Source organism: Ranitomeya variabilis, chromosome 6, assembly GCF_051348905.1.
Source record: "Ranitomeya variabilis isolate aRanVar5 chromosome 6, aRanVar5.hap1, whole genome shotgun sequence".
NCBI classification, from domain to species: Eukaryota; Metazoa; Chordata; class Amphibia; order Anura; family Dendrobatidae; genus Ranitomeya; species Ranitomeya variabilis.
This window is the reverse complement of record NC_135237.1, coordinates 138,451,715-138,471,679: the sequence shown is the minus strand read 5'-3', so window position 1 is coordinate 138,471,679 and position 19,965 is coordinate 138,451,715. Positions and strand designations below refer to the sequence as shown.

Sequence of the window (19,965 nt, the reverse complement as noted above, 5' to 3'; positions counted from 1 at the left end):
CTTGCCACTGGAAGATGTAGGGCTTCTAAAGGATCCGTCAGATAGAAAAGCGGATATGTTTTTGAAAAAAGGTTTGGGAGTCCTCATCAGGAGCATTCAAACCTGCGATCTCTAGTACTTGCACGGCCAGATCTGTTATGGTCTGGATTACCCAGCTGGAAGAACAGCTGAAATCCAAAGTGCCTAGAAACAAGTTACTAAACTCCCTATCTCAGATACGTGAGGGTGTGGCGTATTTGGCAGATGCATCAGTGGATTCTCTGAAGCTTGCAGCCAGATCTGCGGGACTCTCAAATGCTGCTCGCCGAGCCCTATGGCTTAAGACCTGGAAAGGGGATGCTCAGGCAAGAGCTAAACTATGTACTATTCCGTGTAGGGGTGAGTACTTGTTTGGCCCGGTACTGGATGACATCCTGGCTAAGGCTGAGGATAGGAAGAAGGGTTTTCCTAAAATATTCAATCCTACCTTTAGGAATACCTTCAGGAGACGCTTCCCATACCGAAGACCTTACTCAAACCGAAGTTGGGAGTCGACGGAGCCGAAGAAGAAAGGTTCAGACTTTAAAACTTCATCATCTTCTTCAAGACGTAGACGAAATTACCGTTAAAACAGATCTCCCAGGAGGGGGCAGATTAAAACATTTCTATACTCGGTGGGCCAGAATAACTTCCAGCAATTGGGTTCTGGGTATAGTTAGGTCAGGATTGAAATTAGAATTCTGGGTAAGACCTTCTGATTTCTATATTTTGACTGCCCCTGATTCCTTAGATCAACAAAAGGCCCTGGAAAAAGAGGTTCAGCTGTTAAGACAGAAGGAGGTTATTGTAGAGATTCCAAAAGATCAGGAGGGGGAAGGGTTCTATTCCCCTTTATTTTTAATCTCCAAACCGGATGGATCCTTTCGAACCATCATAAATTTACGAAAGCTGAACAAATATCTACAATACCATGCCTTTAAGATGGAATCAATTAAAACGGCGACTAAACTTCTTTTTCCCAGGTGTTATATGACAGTCCTGGATCTAAAAGATGCGTACTACCATCTGCCCATTCACAAAGATCATCAACAATTCCTCAGAATGGCGGTGTGTTTAAACGATCCGGTCAGAAACTTTCAGTTTACTGCAAGCCATTTGGTCTATCTATGGCACCGAGGGTGTTTACTAAGATCATTGCGGAAGTGATGGCCTATGTCAGAGAGCAAGATACATTAATTATACCCTACTTGAATGACTTCCTAGAAGTGGGAAGTTCGTTTTTTCAGTGTAAAAGTTGCCTAAACTATATAATATCTTCCCTACAGGACCTGGGTTGGCTGGTATTCTGCTAAATTCGGAAAATCAGCTATGTTTCCTTCCAGAAGAAAAGCAGAGGATTGTGCACAAAGTCAGGACTGTGATAGAAAAAAAAAACAGATCTGACCTTGAGAGACGCAATGTCCCTTTTGGGATCATTAACATCTTGCATACCGGCCGTCCAGTGGGCTCAATTCCACACTCGAGTATTGCAAGCCCAAATCCTGGATGCAGAAAGGAGTCTTCAGGGTCACCTAGGCGGGAGACTCAAGCTATCCACCGCCACTCTGTACAGTCTAAGATGGTGGCTAGAACATTTGGCAAAAGGGGTACACTGGGGAATAGTACCAGACAACATGGTTACAACCGATGCCAGTCCAATAGGATGGGGAGCTCACATAGGAGATGTTTGGACTCAAGGGCAATGGTCGCTCTTAGAGACCCGAGAGTCCTCAAATTGGAAGGAGCTTATGGCAGTAAAAAATACCCTACTCAGGTGGCTACCATTCCTGCGGGATTCGCATGTAAGGGTCCAGTCAGACAATACAACAGTAGTCGCATACCTCAACCATCAAGGAGGGACAAGGTCGGGGTCTCTAATGAACACCACCACAGACATACTCGACATAGCCGAAGCTCACTTTTGCTCTCTTTCAGCTGTTCACATTCGAGGGGAACACAACACAGAGGCAGATTACCTCAGCCGTCATTCTCTACGTCAGGGAGAATGGGTGTTAAAGGGAACCTATCACCCCGTTTTTTTCGGTATGAGATAAAAATACTGTTAAATATGGCCTGAGCTGTGCATTACAATAGTGTAGTTTGTGGACCCCGATTCCCCACCTATGCTGCCGAAATACGTTACCAAAGTAGTCATTTTCGCCTGTCAATCAGGCTGGTCAGGTCGGATGGGCGTGGCTTCTTCCCCCAGATATTGCGTAGTTTTCCGTTGGTGGCGTAGTGGTGTGCGCATGTCCAACGTCCCCAATCCTGCACGGGGGGGTGAAAATAGCAGCGATGTCCGTTATTCCATTGGTGGTCGGTGGGCGCGGCCATCTTCCTTTGGCCGCGCGTGCGCAGAAGCGGCGCTCTGCTGGCCGCGGCTTCAGGAAAATGGCCGCCGCGATCTCCATCTGCGCACGCGCGGCATCCCGCGGCCATTTTCCTGAAGCCGCGGCCAGCAGAGCGCCGCTTCTGCGCACGCGCGGCCAAAGGAAGATGGCCGCGCCCACCGACCACCAATGGAATAACGGACATCGCTGCTATTTTCACCCCCCCGTGCAGGATTGGGGACCTTGGACATGCGCACACCACTACGCCACCAACGGAAAACTACGCAATATCTGGGGGAAGAAGCCACGCCCATCCGACCTGACCAGCCTGATTGACAGGCGAAAATGACTACTTTGGTAACGTATTTCGGCAGCATAGGTGGGGAATCGGGGTCCACAAACTACACTATTGTAATGCTCAGCTCAGGCCCTATTTAACAGTATTTTTATCTCATACCGAAAAAAACGGGGTGATAGGTTCCCTTTAAGTCGACTGCTGTTCAAGCAGATAGTGAGTCTGTGGGGGTTACCCGATATAGATCTGTTTGCCACGAGGGAAAACAGACAGACCAGGAAATTTGCATCCCTTCAGGTAGCAGACAGACCTTGTATAATAGACTCCCTACAGATTCATTGGGATTTCCCTCTAGCATATGCATTTCCCCCAATATCTCTGATTCCTATAGTTCTCAGGAAGATCAGGGAGGAGAGGGCGAGAGTGATCCTAATTGCCCCCTTCTGGCCCAGGAGGGCATGGTTCTCCTTACTCAGGGCAATGTCGGTGACCGACCCCTGGGTATTGCCTGTGAGTCCGGAACTTCTTTCTCAGGGTCCATTCCGTTACCCCAATGTGGAATCTCTGCATTTGACGGCATGGAATTTGGGAGGGAGTTATTAAAGAGGAAAGGGTTTTCAGACGCTTTGATATCTACCCTTTTAAGTAGCCGAAAAGAAGTTACTACTAAAATCTACGCTAAGACCTGGAAGAAGTTCCTTACCTTTTACCAACATCCCTTTACGGACAAAATTCCAATTCCGGCTATTCTGGAGTTCTTACAGAAGGGCCGAGAATTGGGTTTGGCTGTAAATACCCTTAGAGTCCAGGTATCAGCCTTGGGGGCATTATATAACAGCAATGTGGCGGGAAATAGATGGGTATCTAGATTCATTAAAGCCACTGAACGTAGTAACCCAGTTCATGTTCCTAGATTACCGCCATGGGATTTAAATTTGGTTTTGGATGCTTTAACAGAAACCCCCTTTGAGCCGTTAGATTCTGTCTCCATTAAAAATTTAACTTTAAAAACAGCCTTTCTAGTGGCCCTGACTTCTGGTAGGAGAGTGAGTGATTTGCAAGCATTGTCGATAGATCCCCCTTATTTGATGGTCTTTCAGGATAGAATAGTGTTAAAACCAGATCCAGCATATCTACCAAAGGTAGCTTCCAAATTTCACAGAAGTCAGGAAATATTTTTACCATCATTTTGGGAAAATCCAGTTTCACCGGAAGAGCAGAAATGTCATATGCTAGATGTTAGAACAGTGTTAGAATACTTGCACAAAACAGAACGCGTCCATATTCATTACTGTAATGAGCAGTACCACGTGACCACTCAACACTGGAAGAAGCTGTCAGCGCCCGGAGAACCAGGGATGTGCAGGGACCGCGCCAGGAGCAGTTGAGTATGATTAGACAGCTGCCACTCCCCCCTCCCCTGGCAATGACTCGAGTATAAGCCGAGAGGGGCAATTTCAGCCTAAAAAAATGGGCTGAAATTCTTAGCTTATACTCGAGTATATACGGTATGTTATACTCACCCAGGGGCGGTCCCACTGCGTTCCGGTCAGATGGGCGTCGTGGTCCGGGTCCGGCGCCTCCTAGCTTCATACGATGATGTCCTCTTCTTGCCTTCCTGCCGCGGCTCCGACACAGGCATACTTTGTCTGCCCTGTTGAGGCAGAATTGGCATGCGTATTCCCGCTAAACACTAGCGTTTTGCAAGCGTAAATAGCTTGCAGAATGCTAGCGTTTTCCAAGCGATCTGTAGCATAGCTTGGAAAACTGATTGAAAGGTTGGTCACACTTGTCAAACATACAGTGTTTGACAAGTGTGACCAACTTTTTACTATTGATGCTGCCCTATTCAGCATCAATAGTAAAAAGATATAATTTTAAAAATAAGAAATCGTGATATTCTCACCTTCCGGCTCCTCGCGATGCTCCCGTTCCCAGTGATGCCTCACGACATTGACCCCAAATGACGTAGCATCACGCGAGACCGCTACGTCATCACAGGTCATTGTCGCAAGGCATCACTGGGAACGGTCACACACACCGATCCAACGATGACAGCGGGAGATCCAGCGACGAAAGAAAGTTCCAAACGATCTGCTACGACGTACGATTCTCAGCAGGGTCCCTGATCGCTGCTGCGTGTCAGACACAGCGATATCGTATGGATATCGCTGGAACGTCACGGATCGTGCCGTCGTAGCGACAAAAGTGCCACTGTGAGACAGTACCCTTACACAAAATGGAAAGGACCTGCTGGGAAATGACAGTAGCTTGTAGCTTAAAGGAGTTGTCCAGGACTTAGGATAGGTCATCAGTATCAGAGCAGTGGAGGTCCAACATTCAGCGCTACCCTTGAACAGCTACTTACAGTTCCCACAATAATATACAAAGTTTACAGAAATGTAACAGCTCCATTGACTGTGCAGAGGACTTTCCTGGGTATGTTAGCTCAGCTCTCATTCACTTCTAGTATGGCCACTAGACATTAACGGAGTCTTGTTGTTTCAGTTTTGTACACTGTGTATATCTGTCTGCAGACAGCTGATAATTGGGGGGCAAATGCTGCTTTTGCTACTGTGAGCAACCTGCATGGTCAAACCGTGCTACCGTAGCATGCAGCATCTCCGGACTTGTCTCCCATAGAGTACATCTGGGTCGTCATTGGTTGACAATTACAAAAGGAGTTGCCAGCAGTCGATCTTGATTTGCTTGCTCAAGTGAACTTGCTGCATTTTAAGCCGGGACGCTTCATACTTTAATGTTGCCAATCTGGATCATGGCCTCACAAATCGTGATGTAAGCTGAATTGCTGTATGTAGTCTCCAGCAGGCAGATGAAATTTTGGAAAATCTAAACCACAACTGCAGCAAATTTTTCACCGAAAATCCCCTGTGCACATTATATATATATATATATATATATATATATATATATATATATATATATATATATATATATATATATATATATATATATATATATATATATATATATATATATATATATATGGTCTAGGGAAACACATTCATTTAATGTTCCAGTGTAGACTAATTGCAGATTTTATAAGGCATAGCATGGCTTTGACAGTTTATACAATAAATACAGGAGTGTATAGATAATGGCTATTAGTTTTCATTTTGTAAATTACGGCATCAGTCTTAATATCAGTTCTGCCTCAAGTAGGCCCGAGCAAACGAGATGTTCCAGGACTTCACGTGGGACGTATGCCCAAATCCGCACCAGCCAATCACTGATCTGCATTGCTTTTCAGGTCAAGTCCACATACACGTATTTTATTCTGAAGACTTCTTTATCATGAGAGGCTTGATTTGCAAAACTTAGAAGGAATAATGTAAGACCATAGCTAGCTCGTAATCCATGGCTGATGTTTGGAGTAACTGTGCGGAGAGGTCAGGTTTTCCAGATCTTCCAGCTTTCTACTCCACCCTACGTTTCTGTCACTATATCAGGATCACTATCATTGTTCAGTGAATGCATTTACTGGTAAAGTGTTCCTGAGACTGGATGTGTCTCCTCCACTAGATGAATGTCCGGAAGGGGCCTTACCCCCTAATACAGAGGTGTCGGCTTCTCGGATTTCCATTGCTCTTTTATAAAGCTCTGCTGCTTTTTCAAAATCTCCTTCTTCATACCTGTTTAAAAAAAAAAAAATTAAATCCAAAAGAGGCCATAGATTACAATGACCATTGTTGGTGTACATATAGGGGCAGATTCATCAAGACTGGTGTAGTACACAACCGCAATATGCCACTCTTGCTGAAATAAAGGGCGCCAAATTCATTAGGAGGTGCACACCAGTTAATGAATTTGGTGCCTCTTGTAAGTGGCGTGTGCCTCCATGCACCGCGCCAGAAATGCTTCTCCAGTCAGGGAGAAGCACTGGCATTTTTGATTAATCTAATGGATGGGCAGATCCGAGTCAAACTACCGAAAAACCGCTGAAAGTTTCTAACTTTTTTATGCACCTTTCAATTGTGCAAAAACTCACTTTTCAAAGCTTTTACGTCAGTCTTCGGGCATAAAAGCCTTGATAAATCAGCTTCACGGTATTTTCTACAGATCACTAACTTTATTATGCACAACATTAATGTGAGATAAAAAGCTCTGCATTAATATCTATCCCCAAACGTCACACATTCACGCCAAAAAGTGTGCGTGTAAAAGATACTCATTATTTATCTTCAAATCTATTTATCTTCGACTTTTTTTTTTTTTTTTAAAGCAATGGTCTTGCAAAGAAAAACCATTCATAAACAGAGGACAGTTACTGCCCATATGTACAGATTCCCTTACCCATGGGGTATAACTGGAAGAAAGCTGGATCAGGCTTTATGCAGTATGTGAACCAAAATGTAGCATTACATCTCAATCATGTATTCGGGGACAGACCAGATTAATGAGCATGGTAGTCATTCTTAAAAGGGGTAACTCGGCTCTGCTCATTTCCACATCAGTAGGTAGAGATATCTGCTGTCTTGCAAACCTGTTCTATTTGTTAGAATTGGACGATATGTGATACCCAACGCTCGCATATACAGATTACCTCAATAATGCAAGATTTTTCAGGGTTTCTCCAACCCTGGGGTGCATACGACCAAGGCTATCTTCATAAATCTTCATGGCACGTTCATATAGAGGTAAAGCTTCCACTTGTTTTTTCTGAAAGGATAAAGTCAAGTAATATAATAAAAACTAGAAAGATTGTGCTACAGTGTGTGCATTATAAGACAAAAGCCAAGACCAAACCGTCCCAGAGACATAAATATAAAAATACCTTGCATTAATGATCTTGAACTTCTCTGGATTGTATAAGCTGTAACTTAGTATTCATACAAATGAATTAAAGAGGTTGTAGAGTCTTAGGCTATGTGCACACGTTGCAGATTATGCATTTTCGTGGCCCCATTGAATTCAATGGGATTCCGCAATGCTGTGCTAATGCTGCGTATTTTTCCGAGGGGGAATTGCATCGCGGAAAAATACACAGCATGCTCATTCTTTGTGCGGAATCGCGGCGATTCCGCACACATAAGAATGCATTGATCCGCTTACTCCCCGCATGTGGCTATGCCCACCATGCGGGAAGTAAGCGGATCATGTGCGGATGGCAACCAGGGTGGAGGAGAGGAGACTCTCCCCCAGGCCCTGGGTACCACATCGCAGCTAAAAAAAAAAAAAAAAAAAAAAAAAAAGAATTAAAATAAAAAATAGTTAAACTCACTTTCCGGCGGCCCCTGAATCCAACCCAAGCCTTGGCGATGCTCCCGTTTCCCAGTGATGCCTTGCGACAATGACCTGTGATGACGTAGCGGTCTCACGTGATGCTACGTCATTTGGGGTCAATGTCGTGAGGCATCACTGGGAACGGGAGCATCGCGAGGAGCCGGAAGGCTGCGGGGGCCGCCGGAAGGTGAGAATATCACGATTTCTTATTTTTAAAATTATATCTTTTTACTATTGATGCTGAATAGGGCAGCATCAATAGTAAAAAGTTGGTCACACTTGTCAAACACTGTATGTTTGACAAGTGTGACCAACCTTTCAATCAGTTTTCCAAGCTATGCTACAGATCGCTTGGAAAACGCTAGCATTCTGCAAGCTATTTACGCTTGCAAAACGCTAGTGTTTAGCGGGAATACGCATGCCAATTCTGCCTCAACAGGGCAGACAAAGTACGCCTGTGTCGGAGCCGCGGCAGGAAGGCAAGAAGAGGACATCATCGTATGAAGCTAGGAGGCGCCGGACCACGACGCCCATCTGACCGGAACGCAGTGGGACCGCCCCTGGGTGAGTATAACATACCGTATATACTCGAGTATAAGCTAAGAATTTCAGCCCATTTTTTTAGGCTGAAATTGCCCCTCTCGGCTTATACTCGAGTCATTGCCAGGGGAGGGGGGAGTGGCAGCTGTCTAATCATACTCAACTGCTCCTGGCGCGGTCCCTGCACATCCCTGGTTCTCCGGGCGCTGACAGCTTCTTCCAGTGTTGAGTGGTCACGTGGTACTGCTCATTACAGTAATAAATATGGACGCGACTCCACTCCCATAGGGGTGGAGCCGCATATTCATTACTGTAATGAGCGGTACCGCTGACCGCTCCATGCTGGAAGAAGCTGTCAATGCCCGAAGAACCAGGGACCGCGCCAGGAGCAGGCGAGTATAACGGGGGCATTGCGTGATAGTCACCTGTCCTCGTTCCACCGCCGGGCTCTGTCTTCCGCGTCCTCTGTCTGTGACGTTCAGGCGTGATGACGTGTTAGTGTGTACGCCGCCCTCTGCCCGAATAGTCAATGCGGAGGACGCTGAGGAGCAGCATGCAGCAACAAGAGGTGAGTATGTTTTTTTTTTTTTTATTGCAGCAGCAGATATACTGTACAGTTAATAATATCAGCATAAACTGCATTTTATGCATTATATGGGGCAAATTTCCTATGGAGCATCTTATGAGGCAATAATCAACTTTTATGCAGCATTATATGTCGCAATAATCAACATTTCGTGCAGCATTGCATAGGGCAAATATCTCTATGGAGCATCTTATGGGGCTATAATCAACATTTGTGCAGCATTATATGGGGCAAATGTCTCTATGGAGCATCTTATAGGGTCATTATTAACCTTTGTGCAGCATTATATGGGGCATATTTTAATATGGAGCATCTTATGGGGCCCATCTCAAACTTTATGGAGCATTATATGGGGCTCCTGATTCAATATGGATATTCAAAAACACTTAACCTACTGATGTCTCAATTAATTTTACTTTTATTGGTATCTATTTTTACTTTTGAAATTTACCAGTAGCTGCTGCATTTTCCACCCTAGGCTTATACTCATGTCATTAAGTTTTCCCAGTTTTTTGTGTCAACATTAGGGGTCTCGGCTTATACTCGAGTATTTACGGTAACCTGTTTTTCTTACATTTCAGGTTACATCAGGGGCTTATCTACAGCATTGCAGAATGCTGTAGATAAGCCCCTGATGCCGGTGGCCTTAGCTTATATATGATTTTTGGGGTGACAGATTCCCTTTAAGTAGTGTACCAGGAAACTACACAGTGCTTACCATTTGACAGTACAATACAGCAAGGTTCACCAAGGCAGTAGCAACACTGGGGTGTTTGGGGCCAAATGACTTCTGACGAATTTCCACAGCCAGTTCATAAAGTGGTGCTGCTTTATCAAGCTTCCCCTGATGAAAATAAGGAAAAAAGGAGATTTTTGGGTACTCACCGTAAAATCTCTTTCTCTTAGCCTCTAATTGGGGGACACAGGACCATGGGTGTTATGCATAGTGTCGCCTCCTAGTGGACAGCAGCATAAGCTGAAAAAGATTAAACGTGGCTCCTCCTCTGCAGTATACACCCCTGGACGGCGTCGGCCTTCTCCAGTTTTGTGCAAAAGCAGTAGGAGGAACGTAATATGAATGACATAGACATGCCTATAAGAAGGCCACTATGTACGAGCTCAAAGAACAATATGAGAACTCAACAGTAACAACGGCCCGAAAAGGGCAACAGGGTGGGAGATGTGTCCCCCAATTAGAGGCTAAGAGAAAGAGATTTTACGGTGAGTACACAAAAATCTCTTTTACTCTGTCGCCTCATTGGGGGACACAGGACCATGGGACGTCCCAAAGCAGTCCCTGGGTGGGAATCAATGGACGAATATTGTGCAGACAGGCCCCTATACTTGGGGCACCGCCGCCTGCAGAACACATCTACCCAGGCTCGCTTCCGCTGAGGACTGGGTATGAACCCTGTAGTGTTTAGTAAACGAGTGTGGGCTAGTCCAAGTGGCCGCCTTACACACTTGTTGTGCCGAAGCCTGGAGCCGAATGGCCCAGGAGGCCCCTACCGCCTGTGTAGAGTGTGCCGTAATACCGGTTGGAAGAGAATTCTTAAGGTGGTAGGCCTCTTGTATGGTCGATGTGATCTACCTGGCAAGGGTAGCTTTGGAAGCTGGCAGACCCTTGCGGCCGCCTTCCGGAAGAAGGAAAAGGGATCAGACCTCCGGAAGGACGCAGTCCTAGACACATATATCCGCAATGCCCTGACAAGGTCAAGCGCATGCAGAGCCTTCTCCACTCTATGAACCGGAACCGGACAAAGGGAAGGCAGAGAAATTTCCTCATTGAGGTAGAAGTTGGACACAACCTTCGGAAGGAAGGATGGGACCGTACGGAGAACTACCTAGTCCTGGTGAAAAAAACAGGAAGGGCCGTCTGCAGGAGAGTGCTGTCAGTTCAGACACCCTGCGTAGCGAGGTGATTGCCACCAGGAAAAAACCACCTTATGGGAGAGAAGGCGGAGCAGGACCTCCTTAAGGGGTTCGAAGGGAGGTTCCTGCAATGCTGTCAGGACCAGGTTGAGGTCCCACGTTTCTAGTGGTTGTCTGTAGGGGGGGAACCAAATCGGGAAACCCCTGAAGGAAAGTCCTTACTTGCCGCTTGGTAGCAATGCGCCTTTGAAAAAAAGCACTGAGAGGGCTGACACCTGGCTCTTAGGCGAGCCCAGGGACAGCCTGGCCTCCAGACCCGATTGGAGAAAAAAAAAACAGGTAGTTCGGGGAGGGAAGAAGGGAATGGGGTCTGGCCGTGAGATTCGCACCAGGTAAAGAGAACTTTCCAAGTACGGTCATAGATCTTGGCAGAGGCTGGCTTCCGTGCCCTGATCATGGTCCTAATGACGTCCGTCGAGAGCCCTGCCTGGGTTAGAACCCAGGTTTCAAGGGCCATCCGGTCAAATTGAGAGCCCCTGATTTCTGGTGGTAGAACGGGCCTCGTGATAGAAGATCCGAGCGGTCGGGGAGGCGCCAGGGGGCGTCTGCTGAAAGTTGTACGACGTCGGCGTACCATGTAGGTCTGGGCCAGACCGGTGCGATTAAGATGGTTGGAACTCCATCTTTCTTGATCTTCCTCACCACTCTGGATAACAGGGGGAGAGGTGGAGAAATGTACAGAGGCTGGAACTGGGTCCAGTCCTGAACCAGAGCGTCTGCTCTGAGCGACCACGGATCATGTGTTCTGGCCATGAAGTTGGAGACCTTGGCATTGAAGTGGGATGCCATTAGGTCCACATCTGGGGTCCCCCAGCGATGGCAGATCTGACGAGAAATTTCGGGATGGAGAGACCACTCTCCCGAATCTATTTCTTGTCGTCTGAGGAAGTCTGCTTCCCAGTTGTCCACACCCGGAATGTGGACCGCCGAGAGAACCGAGCCTGTGTCCTCCACCCAGTGGAGGATGTGTGACACTTCTCGCATCGCCTGGGTACTGCGGGTCCCCCCTTGGTGATTCACATATGCCACAGTGGTAGCATGGTCCGATTGTATTCTGATGTGAGAGGCTGCCAGTAAGTGATGGAAGGCCCTCAATGCCAGGAGGATGACACGAATTTCCAGGATGTTGATGGGCATGGTCGCTTCCACTGGGGACCACTTGCCCTGTGGTGTAGATGCACTGCACCCCAACCCCCATCAGGCTCGCATCGGTGGTCAGAACCTTCCACTGAGAAAGGATTTCCCCTTTGCTAGCGAGGTTGGCTTGAGCCACCAGTGCAGGGACCTCTTGGTTGACGACGTTAGCCAGAACTCCCTGTCGAGAGAGAAAGGGATTCCTGTCCCACGACTTGAGAATGGCTAGTTGGAGAGGCCTGAGGTGAAACTGGGCCAAATTGGGACCACTTCTATTGCTGCCCCCATCCTGCCGAGGACTCATGGCAAACCGGAGAGATCGAGGGGGGTTTGCGGAGGAGGATGCTGATGGTGATGACCTTTGCAGGTTGACTAACCAGCCCATGCGACTCAGTGTCGATTGTGATTGAGACGCTGAGCTCGCAGTCCTTGAAGGTAGGAGCCTTGATGAGTAGATCCTCCAGGTATGGAACGACTACTATGCCTCTGGAGTGCAGGACGTCCATGGTGGCTGCCATGACCTTGGTAAACACTCTGGGAGCCGTGGCGAGTCCGAACGGAAGAGCTACGAACTGGTAGTGGTCCTGGTCGATTGCGAACCTGAGAAAACTCTGACGAGCAGGTGCAATCGGTATATGCAGGTATGCGTCTTGTATTTCTATGAAGGCGAGATATTCTCCCTTCTTCATGGACGCAATGATGGACCGAAGGGGACTCCAGCGGAAGTGACGAACCCGTACATATTTGTTGAGTTGTTTTAGGTCCAGTATGGGCCATACGCTGCCTCCTTTCTTGGGGACTACGAATAGATTGGAGTAGAACCCTCGGAAGCGCCCGGCCGTGGGAACCGGTACTATGACTCCTGCTTGAAGAAGCGAGGGAACCGCTTGGTGGAAGGCACGAGCCTTGGCTGGCGGTTTTGGAGGAACAGAGAGGAAGACTCTGTTCGGTGGGTTGGAGGTTGAACTCTATCTTGTATCCGGAAGACACTAGTTCCCTGACCCACCTGTCTTCTGTAGTAGGCATCCAGACTTGCTGGAAGAACAAAGTCGGCCGCCTACGGGTGGGATGTCTTCCGGGGTCCTTGAGTCATGAAAAGGAAAAAAATCTGAGGTTTACCTCCTTTGGGCTTTGACTGGCCTGCTTTTAACTGCCAGGTCTTGTCCGACCTTTGCGTCGACCATGAGTTGTCCCTGTGTGGGGGACGGTTACGATTTTGTGCTGGACGCGAGATGGACCAGCCCGAGGAATTCCGAAAGGATCGGAATCGGTTTTGTTACACTTCTTGTAAGGGCGTAAAGGTTTCAGTTGAGGGAGAGAGGTAATCTTCCCCACCGGTGGCGTTGGATACCATTGTGTCCAACTTTTCACTGAAAAGTCACCCACTGAGATACGGGAGGTGCGTGAGGGACTTCTTTGAGGCTGCGTCCGCTTTCCATTCCGCAGCCAGAGGATACGCCGAATCGTGATGGCGTTTGATGCTATCCCCGCTACGCCCCCTGCTGAATCCAGAGCTGCATATAATCTGCTACAACTACTATTTGAACCGCTTGGTCTGACAGCTCAGGAGAAGATGCTTGGAGCCCAGCTTGTAAATTTTTGGCCCAAGCCAGTATGGCCTTGGCAGCCCAAACTGAAGCGAACGCGGGAGTCAGGGAGGCCCCTGCCGCCTCGAAAATTGAATGAGCCATGCATTCTAACTGCCGGTCTGCTGCGTCCCTGAGGGTTGAGCTATCTGGCAGTGAAAAGAGAGTCTGTGCTGCTAGTCTAGAGACTGGGGGGTCCACTTCGGGTGGATCTGTCCATTCCTTGGTGTCCTTTTGTGGGAAAGGGTACCTTGCCTCCAGATATTTGCGATTAGCAAATTTTTTCTCAGGCTGTGAGAGCTGCCCTATAAGGATCGCTTTAAACTCTGGGTGGTTAAAGAAAACCTTAGGCGGCTTCAGAGGTCCTTCAAAGGAAATACTCTGGTGGCAGATTAGAAATGTCCAGCACCCGATGGATGGAAGAGATTATGTCCTTGACTAGAGCTGTATTGCTAGGGGGGATTGGGATCAGGGACCCCTCCGTTTCCCTGTCTGAGTCAGAGTCGCAGATGCCTTCCGAATCCTGTGTATCACTGAGGCGTCCCCTGCTGGATGAGCTGGGGAGGAGGCCTTCTCTGGTCGGGGACTGCGGAGATTTGCATTGTCTGCCCCTGGAAGGGGACGGTCTAGATCAGGGGTGTCAAACTGCATTCCTCGAGGGCCTCAAACCATGTGTTTTCAAGATTTCCTTAGCATTCCAGAAGGTGCTGGAGTCATTCTGTGCAGGTGATTAAATTATCACCTGTGCAATACAAGGAAATCCTGAAAACATGACCTGTTTGCGGCCCTCGAGGAATGCAGTTTGACACCTCTGGTCTAGATGGTCTTGGAACTACGGTGTCTCTCCCTAGAAGGGGATGACCGTGTGCTATGGGATGACGCAGATGGACTTGACCTATGGGTCCGCTTGCGTCCTGACCTAGACGTGGATGTGCCAGGTCGTTCTGTTCCTGAGTCAAGCTCTCCCTTTGCTGGGTAGCAGTCATAGCCGAGGCATGACTCTGCAGAGCCTGAAGCAATGTGGAGGTTTGGTTATCTATAGACTGCGTCATAGATTGCGACCTCTGAGTGACCCATTCCGGCATGGCATTAGACACCGAGGCATTGGCAGGGGCTTCTTGGGGCTCTGACGTGCTAGTCTGGATGCAGTCCTGGCAGCGCGTTACGTGCTGCCACTGGGGAGAGCGGTCCTGCAGGCTGTACAGAATGTATAATAGCAGTCCTGCCTGGTTCTCTTGGACCTTGAGCCCGGCATAGTGCACAGAGTGCAGAAGGGCTGGCTGCAGAGGACCTTACAGGGGTAGAGAAACCTATAGGGGAGCCTTATAGGTAATATGGATTCACAGCCTGAGTAAAACAACCCAGCTGTGATCTTACCCCATCAGTATGCCTCTAGGTCCAGCGCCGAAGATCCACAGTCTTGTGCCCCCCGGAGACTGGCTGGCCTGGTCCTGCTGACCGGGAGATGCAGGGTTAATCCTTGCTGCAGTAGAAATGGCCGCCTAGGAGAAGAGGCAGGGGGAGAAGGGGGTGGAGAGCTGAGAAAAAGGCGGCAAAGCTGTGTAAAAACACGCCGTCTCGATCCACCCCCTTTATGACACTGTAGAGTGTCATATTTGTCATTCGGGGGGCGGGCCGGGGGGGCGGAGAGGGGGCGGCGGCTACAGCTAGGCCGAAGCTGGGGCCTAAATTAGATGCCTGATGCCCAGAAAAGCTCCAGGCCGGTGCGGAAGTCGGATCTGAACCGGACCCCCCAGATTTAAAGGCAGGATAGCGGTGGGGCTGTAAGTGGAAGGGGGGGCCCTGTGGCAGTATAGAGCTGGTGCTGCCGTAGAGACAGGTGCGCAGGGAGCTCTGTGTCTGTATGTGCAATGCCTGCCTGCACTCCCCCCGGCCCCAACAGGAGCCCGCAGCTGGGCTGGGGTCCCTGGACGCAGGCGCAGTGTGCTGGCCAATTGCTGGGAGCTGTAGAATGCTGCCTGTACAGGCCCTACCTGAGGCGTCTCAACCTAATGCCCCCAGAGGGGGATTAGGGAGGGTGCTGTTGTCACCTTCAGGGGGCTTTATCCTCGCCTCAACCCAGAAACCAAAAGGAATTGGGGAAGGAGGGGGAGTCTCGACTTCGAACCAGCACCCGAGGGACTGGGGAAGGAGCGGCATGGGGAATAGCCATCTCTACTTCAACCAGGCACCCTGTAATAGGGGGCCAAGGAAGGAGCCATTCCAGGAGTCTCACAGGAGACCCACTTTTCTTCATCTGTAATCCGTCGGAAAAAAAACGGAGTAAAAAATCTTAGGTGTGCCTCCTATGCGACACTAAGCAAAAACTGGAGAAGGCTGACGCCGTCCTGGTTTGTATACTGCAGAGGAGGAGACATGGTTAATCTTTTTCAGATTATGCATAGTGTCGCCTCCTAGTGGACAGCAGCATAACACCCATGGTCCTGTGTCCCCCAATGAGGCGACAGAGTAATAAAATTTTTAATCCTGATACAGAATAACATTTAAAAACACTTTCCAGCTTATTCATTCATATGTACAATGAGTTTCTTCCATAGCCTCAAATGTGAATCAGGAGTTCAATAATGTGTAAGCATGAAGTAACTCCTTCACCTAGCTGGCTATCCTGCTGCTCCTGACACAGATCATACAGCACAGCTGTTTCTTCTGCACCTCCATTTTTTCAGTGTAAGAGGAAGCAATAGACAGATGGAGGGCAGATCACAAAATATGTGAAATTAGAGCATAGAAAAGATAACACACAAAGTCCGTAAAAGGAGGGTGGAAACCACTTTGCCTGTGTATCTGTCACACGCTCCAAACCACAGACTTAGTATCAACGTATTTCAGCATGAGGAAGAAGAGGTAACTCATGGGCAGTAAAAGCACAAAGATGAAGCTGTGCTAATCTAATCCATAGATACTTAGGAATGTCTGAAACTAGGAGCAGGTTCCAAAGGTCATATCGGTGGATGTGAAAATGAATGAAGGAATGAAAATACAGACTCCATGCAACACTCTAGGAGAGTCTTTGGCATAAGCTAAAAATATAACATATGTCATACTTTTCTTTTGTAGAGCACGGCAAGATGCTTCACAGTGTATGCGAGTGACGGGTGGTCTGGGGATAGCGCCCTCCTCCTGATGTCTAAGGCTCTTTCGTATAGTTCCTCAGCTTTGTCATATTGCTTTCTCTCGTTATACAGAGCAGCTAAATTGTTTAAAGACTGGGCACAGTCAGGATGTTCTACACCAAGCACACGTTCCCTCATTTCCAATGATCGCCTGAGAAATATTTCCGCTGTTCTACAAAGATAAAAAAATACAAGAGACATATCAATCACAGGACTTTATACAGGTGACTTACCTTTGGATTGTGGGTACAAGTAACTATGTGGGGAACTGCAATATATATGTGAATCCCTAATATACCATCCCTCAATATTGAAATTGCAACACCAAGAAGGTAAAGTCAAGGGATTATGGAGATCACAGGACAGAAAGATACTTAATGATATGCAAATGGAACAAAATTGTGAAAACATCTTTTATCAGTATTGAATATGAGCACCATGTACAAAAATACATGCACTTACATGCATTGACAAGTGATCAACAAGGTTATTAATTGTTTGAGGAATGTACTGCACTTGGGAATAAAAAGCATCAAGATCTGCTGCTGGCAGCTCCCTTTGTAATTGCCAAACAATGACATCCAAGATGTGCTCTATAGAAACAAATATAGATAAGCTGCAAACCATTGTAGCTTGTTCAAGCCACACAAGCTTCTCACAGTACCACCAACAACATGCATCCTGATATTGTTGTGTTGAAAAATGGCTCCTGAAACACTTTGCATAAAGGGCCCCTGGTTTCACGACTAAATCAAGGTAACACCGAGCAGTTAGTGTACCTTGAATGAAGACTAGAGAACTAAGGGTCAGGCTACCAACATTATGCCTCTCCACTCCATAATCCTGGAACTAGGATCAGTGGGATGTTCACTTTTCATGGTGTTACTCACATGGTTTGCAGAACAATCTCCATTTATTATCCAATCCAATACAAAAATGGGACTTGTTGCTGAAGAGGATAGACCCCCCCTCCATTGCTACCTTGTTCTGCACCACGATGCCCTTTGAGAACGGTGGTGTGAGGTCAGTTAAACACCTGTAGCTGGACATCTGGCTCGTAGTCCAACTTTGTGCGAATGGCTTCTGATCATTTGTGTAGACAATGTTTGATGCCTTAGGCTTGGCATGTGACATATAATTTCACATGCAGCACTGAATTAATCAATTGTGGAAGCTGTGCTTCAAACATTTCTGAAGGGTGTCTCAAGAGCAGTTTTTCAACACGACAATGCCAGTCCTCATGTTTCTTATGATACTCTGAGCAGCCAAAATGATCATTACTTGGCAATTGAAAGGGGAGCTGCCAGCAGCAGATCTTGATGATTGGCATGTCCAAGTGCATTGAGCAGAACATTCCTCAGACAACCATTAAAGGGGCTGTACGGTTGAAAATGACAAGTCTGCAGTCACTCTGTGTGACTGCAGACATATGAATTCCCCCAGTGAATGCACTGTGCGCTGTGATGATTCGCTGGTTTCTGAGCTGGTGATGTATGGGTTATAAATACTCCTGACCAGCACCCGACTATTGCACGTGGCCTCGCTCCATACACTTGTATAGAGCAAGGCCATGCCCACTGGATGGCAGTGTCACTAGATGGGGCACAGCCTCACTTAATACAAGTGTATGGAGCCAGGCAGCACCCACTAGTCAGGTTCTGGCTGAAAATATGCGTAATGCATACATCACCAGGCGCTGAAACCGGCAAATCCTCGAAGACCACAGTGCGTGCGCCGGAGGGCTGCATAAATCTGCAGTCACACAGAGTGACTGCAGACTTACCATTTTTAGACAGGACAACCTCATTAAAGGGCCACTGCCACCCCCCTCCAGCCGTTATAAACTAAAAGAGCCACCTTGTGCAGCAGTAATGCTGCAGTCTAACAAGGTGGCTCTTTTAGTTTTTGATTCAGTTATTCCCTCAATAAAGCGTTTTAAAATTTGTACAAAATAACCTGTCCTTAGACCTGGAGGCGGTCCGAAGCTTCCTCAGTGAATCTCCCAACGGCCGTCACTCTTCTCTTCTGGGGATGTGGTCGCCGCCCCCTGAGCACTGTTTCTTCTTAAATCCGGCGCCTGCGCTGTGCGTGCCTGCCTGGGACAGGCGCAGTCTTCATTGTCCGTCATAGGTCAGATTCAGGGTGCCTGACTGCGCAGGTGCGGGCAGTGTGGCCACCCTGTTGCTGAATCCCCGCCCCGCACTGTTTTATTCATTATGCACAGTGCGGGGCTGGGGTTCTTGGGCATGCGCACTGCGCTGTTCAGACGCTCCCCCGCCTTCCAGCGTTGCCGTAATATACAGGTTTCCTTGCCAGCGTTTGGAATGAAGCAGCCGCAAATAACAACGCTGGAAGGCGGGGGAGCGTCTGAGCTGGGGGAGCGTCTGAACAGCGCAGTGCGCATGCCCAGGAACCCCGGCCCCGCACTGTGCATAATGAATAAAACAGTGCGGGGCGGGGATTCAGCAACAGGGTTGCCGCACAGGCGCAGTCAGGCACCCTGCATCTGACCTATGACGGACACTGAAGACTGCGCCTGCCCCAGGCAGGCACGCACAGCGCAGGCGCCGGATTTAAGAAGAAACAGCGCTCAGGGGGCGGCGACCACATCCCCAGGAGAGAAGAGTGACGGCCGTTGGGAGATTCACCGAGGAAGCTTCGGACCGCCTCCAGGTCTAAGGACAGGTTATTTTGTACAAATTTTAAAACGCTTTATTGAGGGAATAACTGAATCAAAAACTAAAAGAGCCACCTTGTTAGACTGCAGCATTACTGCTGCACAAGGTGGCTCTTTTAGTTTATAACGGCTGGGGGGGGGGTGACAGTGGCCCTTTAACGTCACTGATAGCAGCAAAGGCGTGTAAGTGCATGTATTTCTGCATGAGGCATTCATACTTAATAAATCAAGAAATAATAATAATCGTGATAATAATATGCAAATTATGAAAACATCTATTGATGCTATGATTTCACCTAAAGCAGGTTAGCGCCAGGAAAACAATATTAAATGGAATGTGTTAGAAAATTATATACTGTCCAAGTAAAGTTTTACAGTTAGGAATTTTGTACACATTTTTTTGTGATGTTTTTAATTTCCATGTCATTATTTTAACTTTAATATTATGTTATAGACATTGCACTGCTGTTTTTTCAAGTATAATAAAGG

At 47.7% G+C, this 19,965-nt stretch overlaps 1 protein-coding gene across 3 annotated transcripts in view; it reads right to left on the bottom strand.

The window, feature by feature from the left end:
- Positions 1-5,685: 5,685 nt before the first annotated feature.
- The window catches only part of NPHP3 (nephrocystin 3), a 132,542-nt gene continuing 118,262 nt past the window's right edge, over positions 5,686-19,965 (bottom strand). For 2 of the 3 annotated variants that reach the window (XM_077269050.1, XM_077269048.1), the window contains exons 25-28: positions 16,731-16,971; positions 9,732-9,857; positions 7,208-7,323; positions 5,972-6,296 (exon numbers count right to left, since the gene is read on the bottom strand). In XM_077269050.1, the coding sequence (XP_077125165.1) occupies positions 6,122-6,296; positions 7,208-7,323; positions 9,732-9,857; positions 16,731-16,971 (658 nt within the window). In that variant the 3' untranslated portion in view covers positions 5,972-6,121. Of the gene's footprint in view, positions 6,297-7,207; positions 7,324-9,731; positions 9,858-16,730; positions 16,972-19,965 lie in introns of all 3 variants that reach the window. The other variant, XM_077269047.1, reaches the window with a different exon arrangement.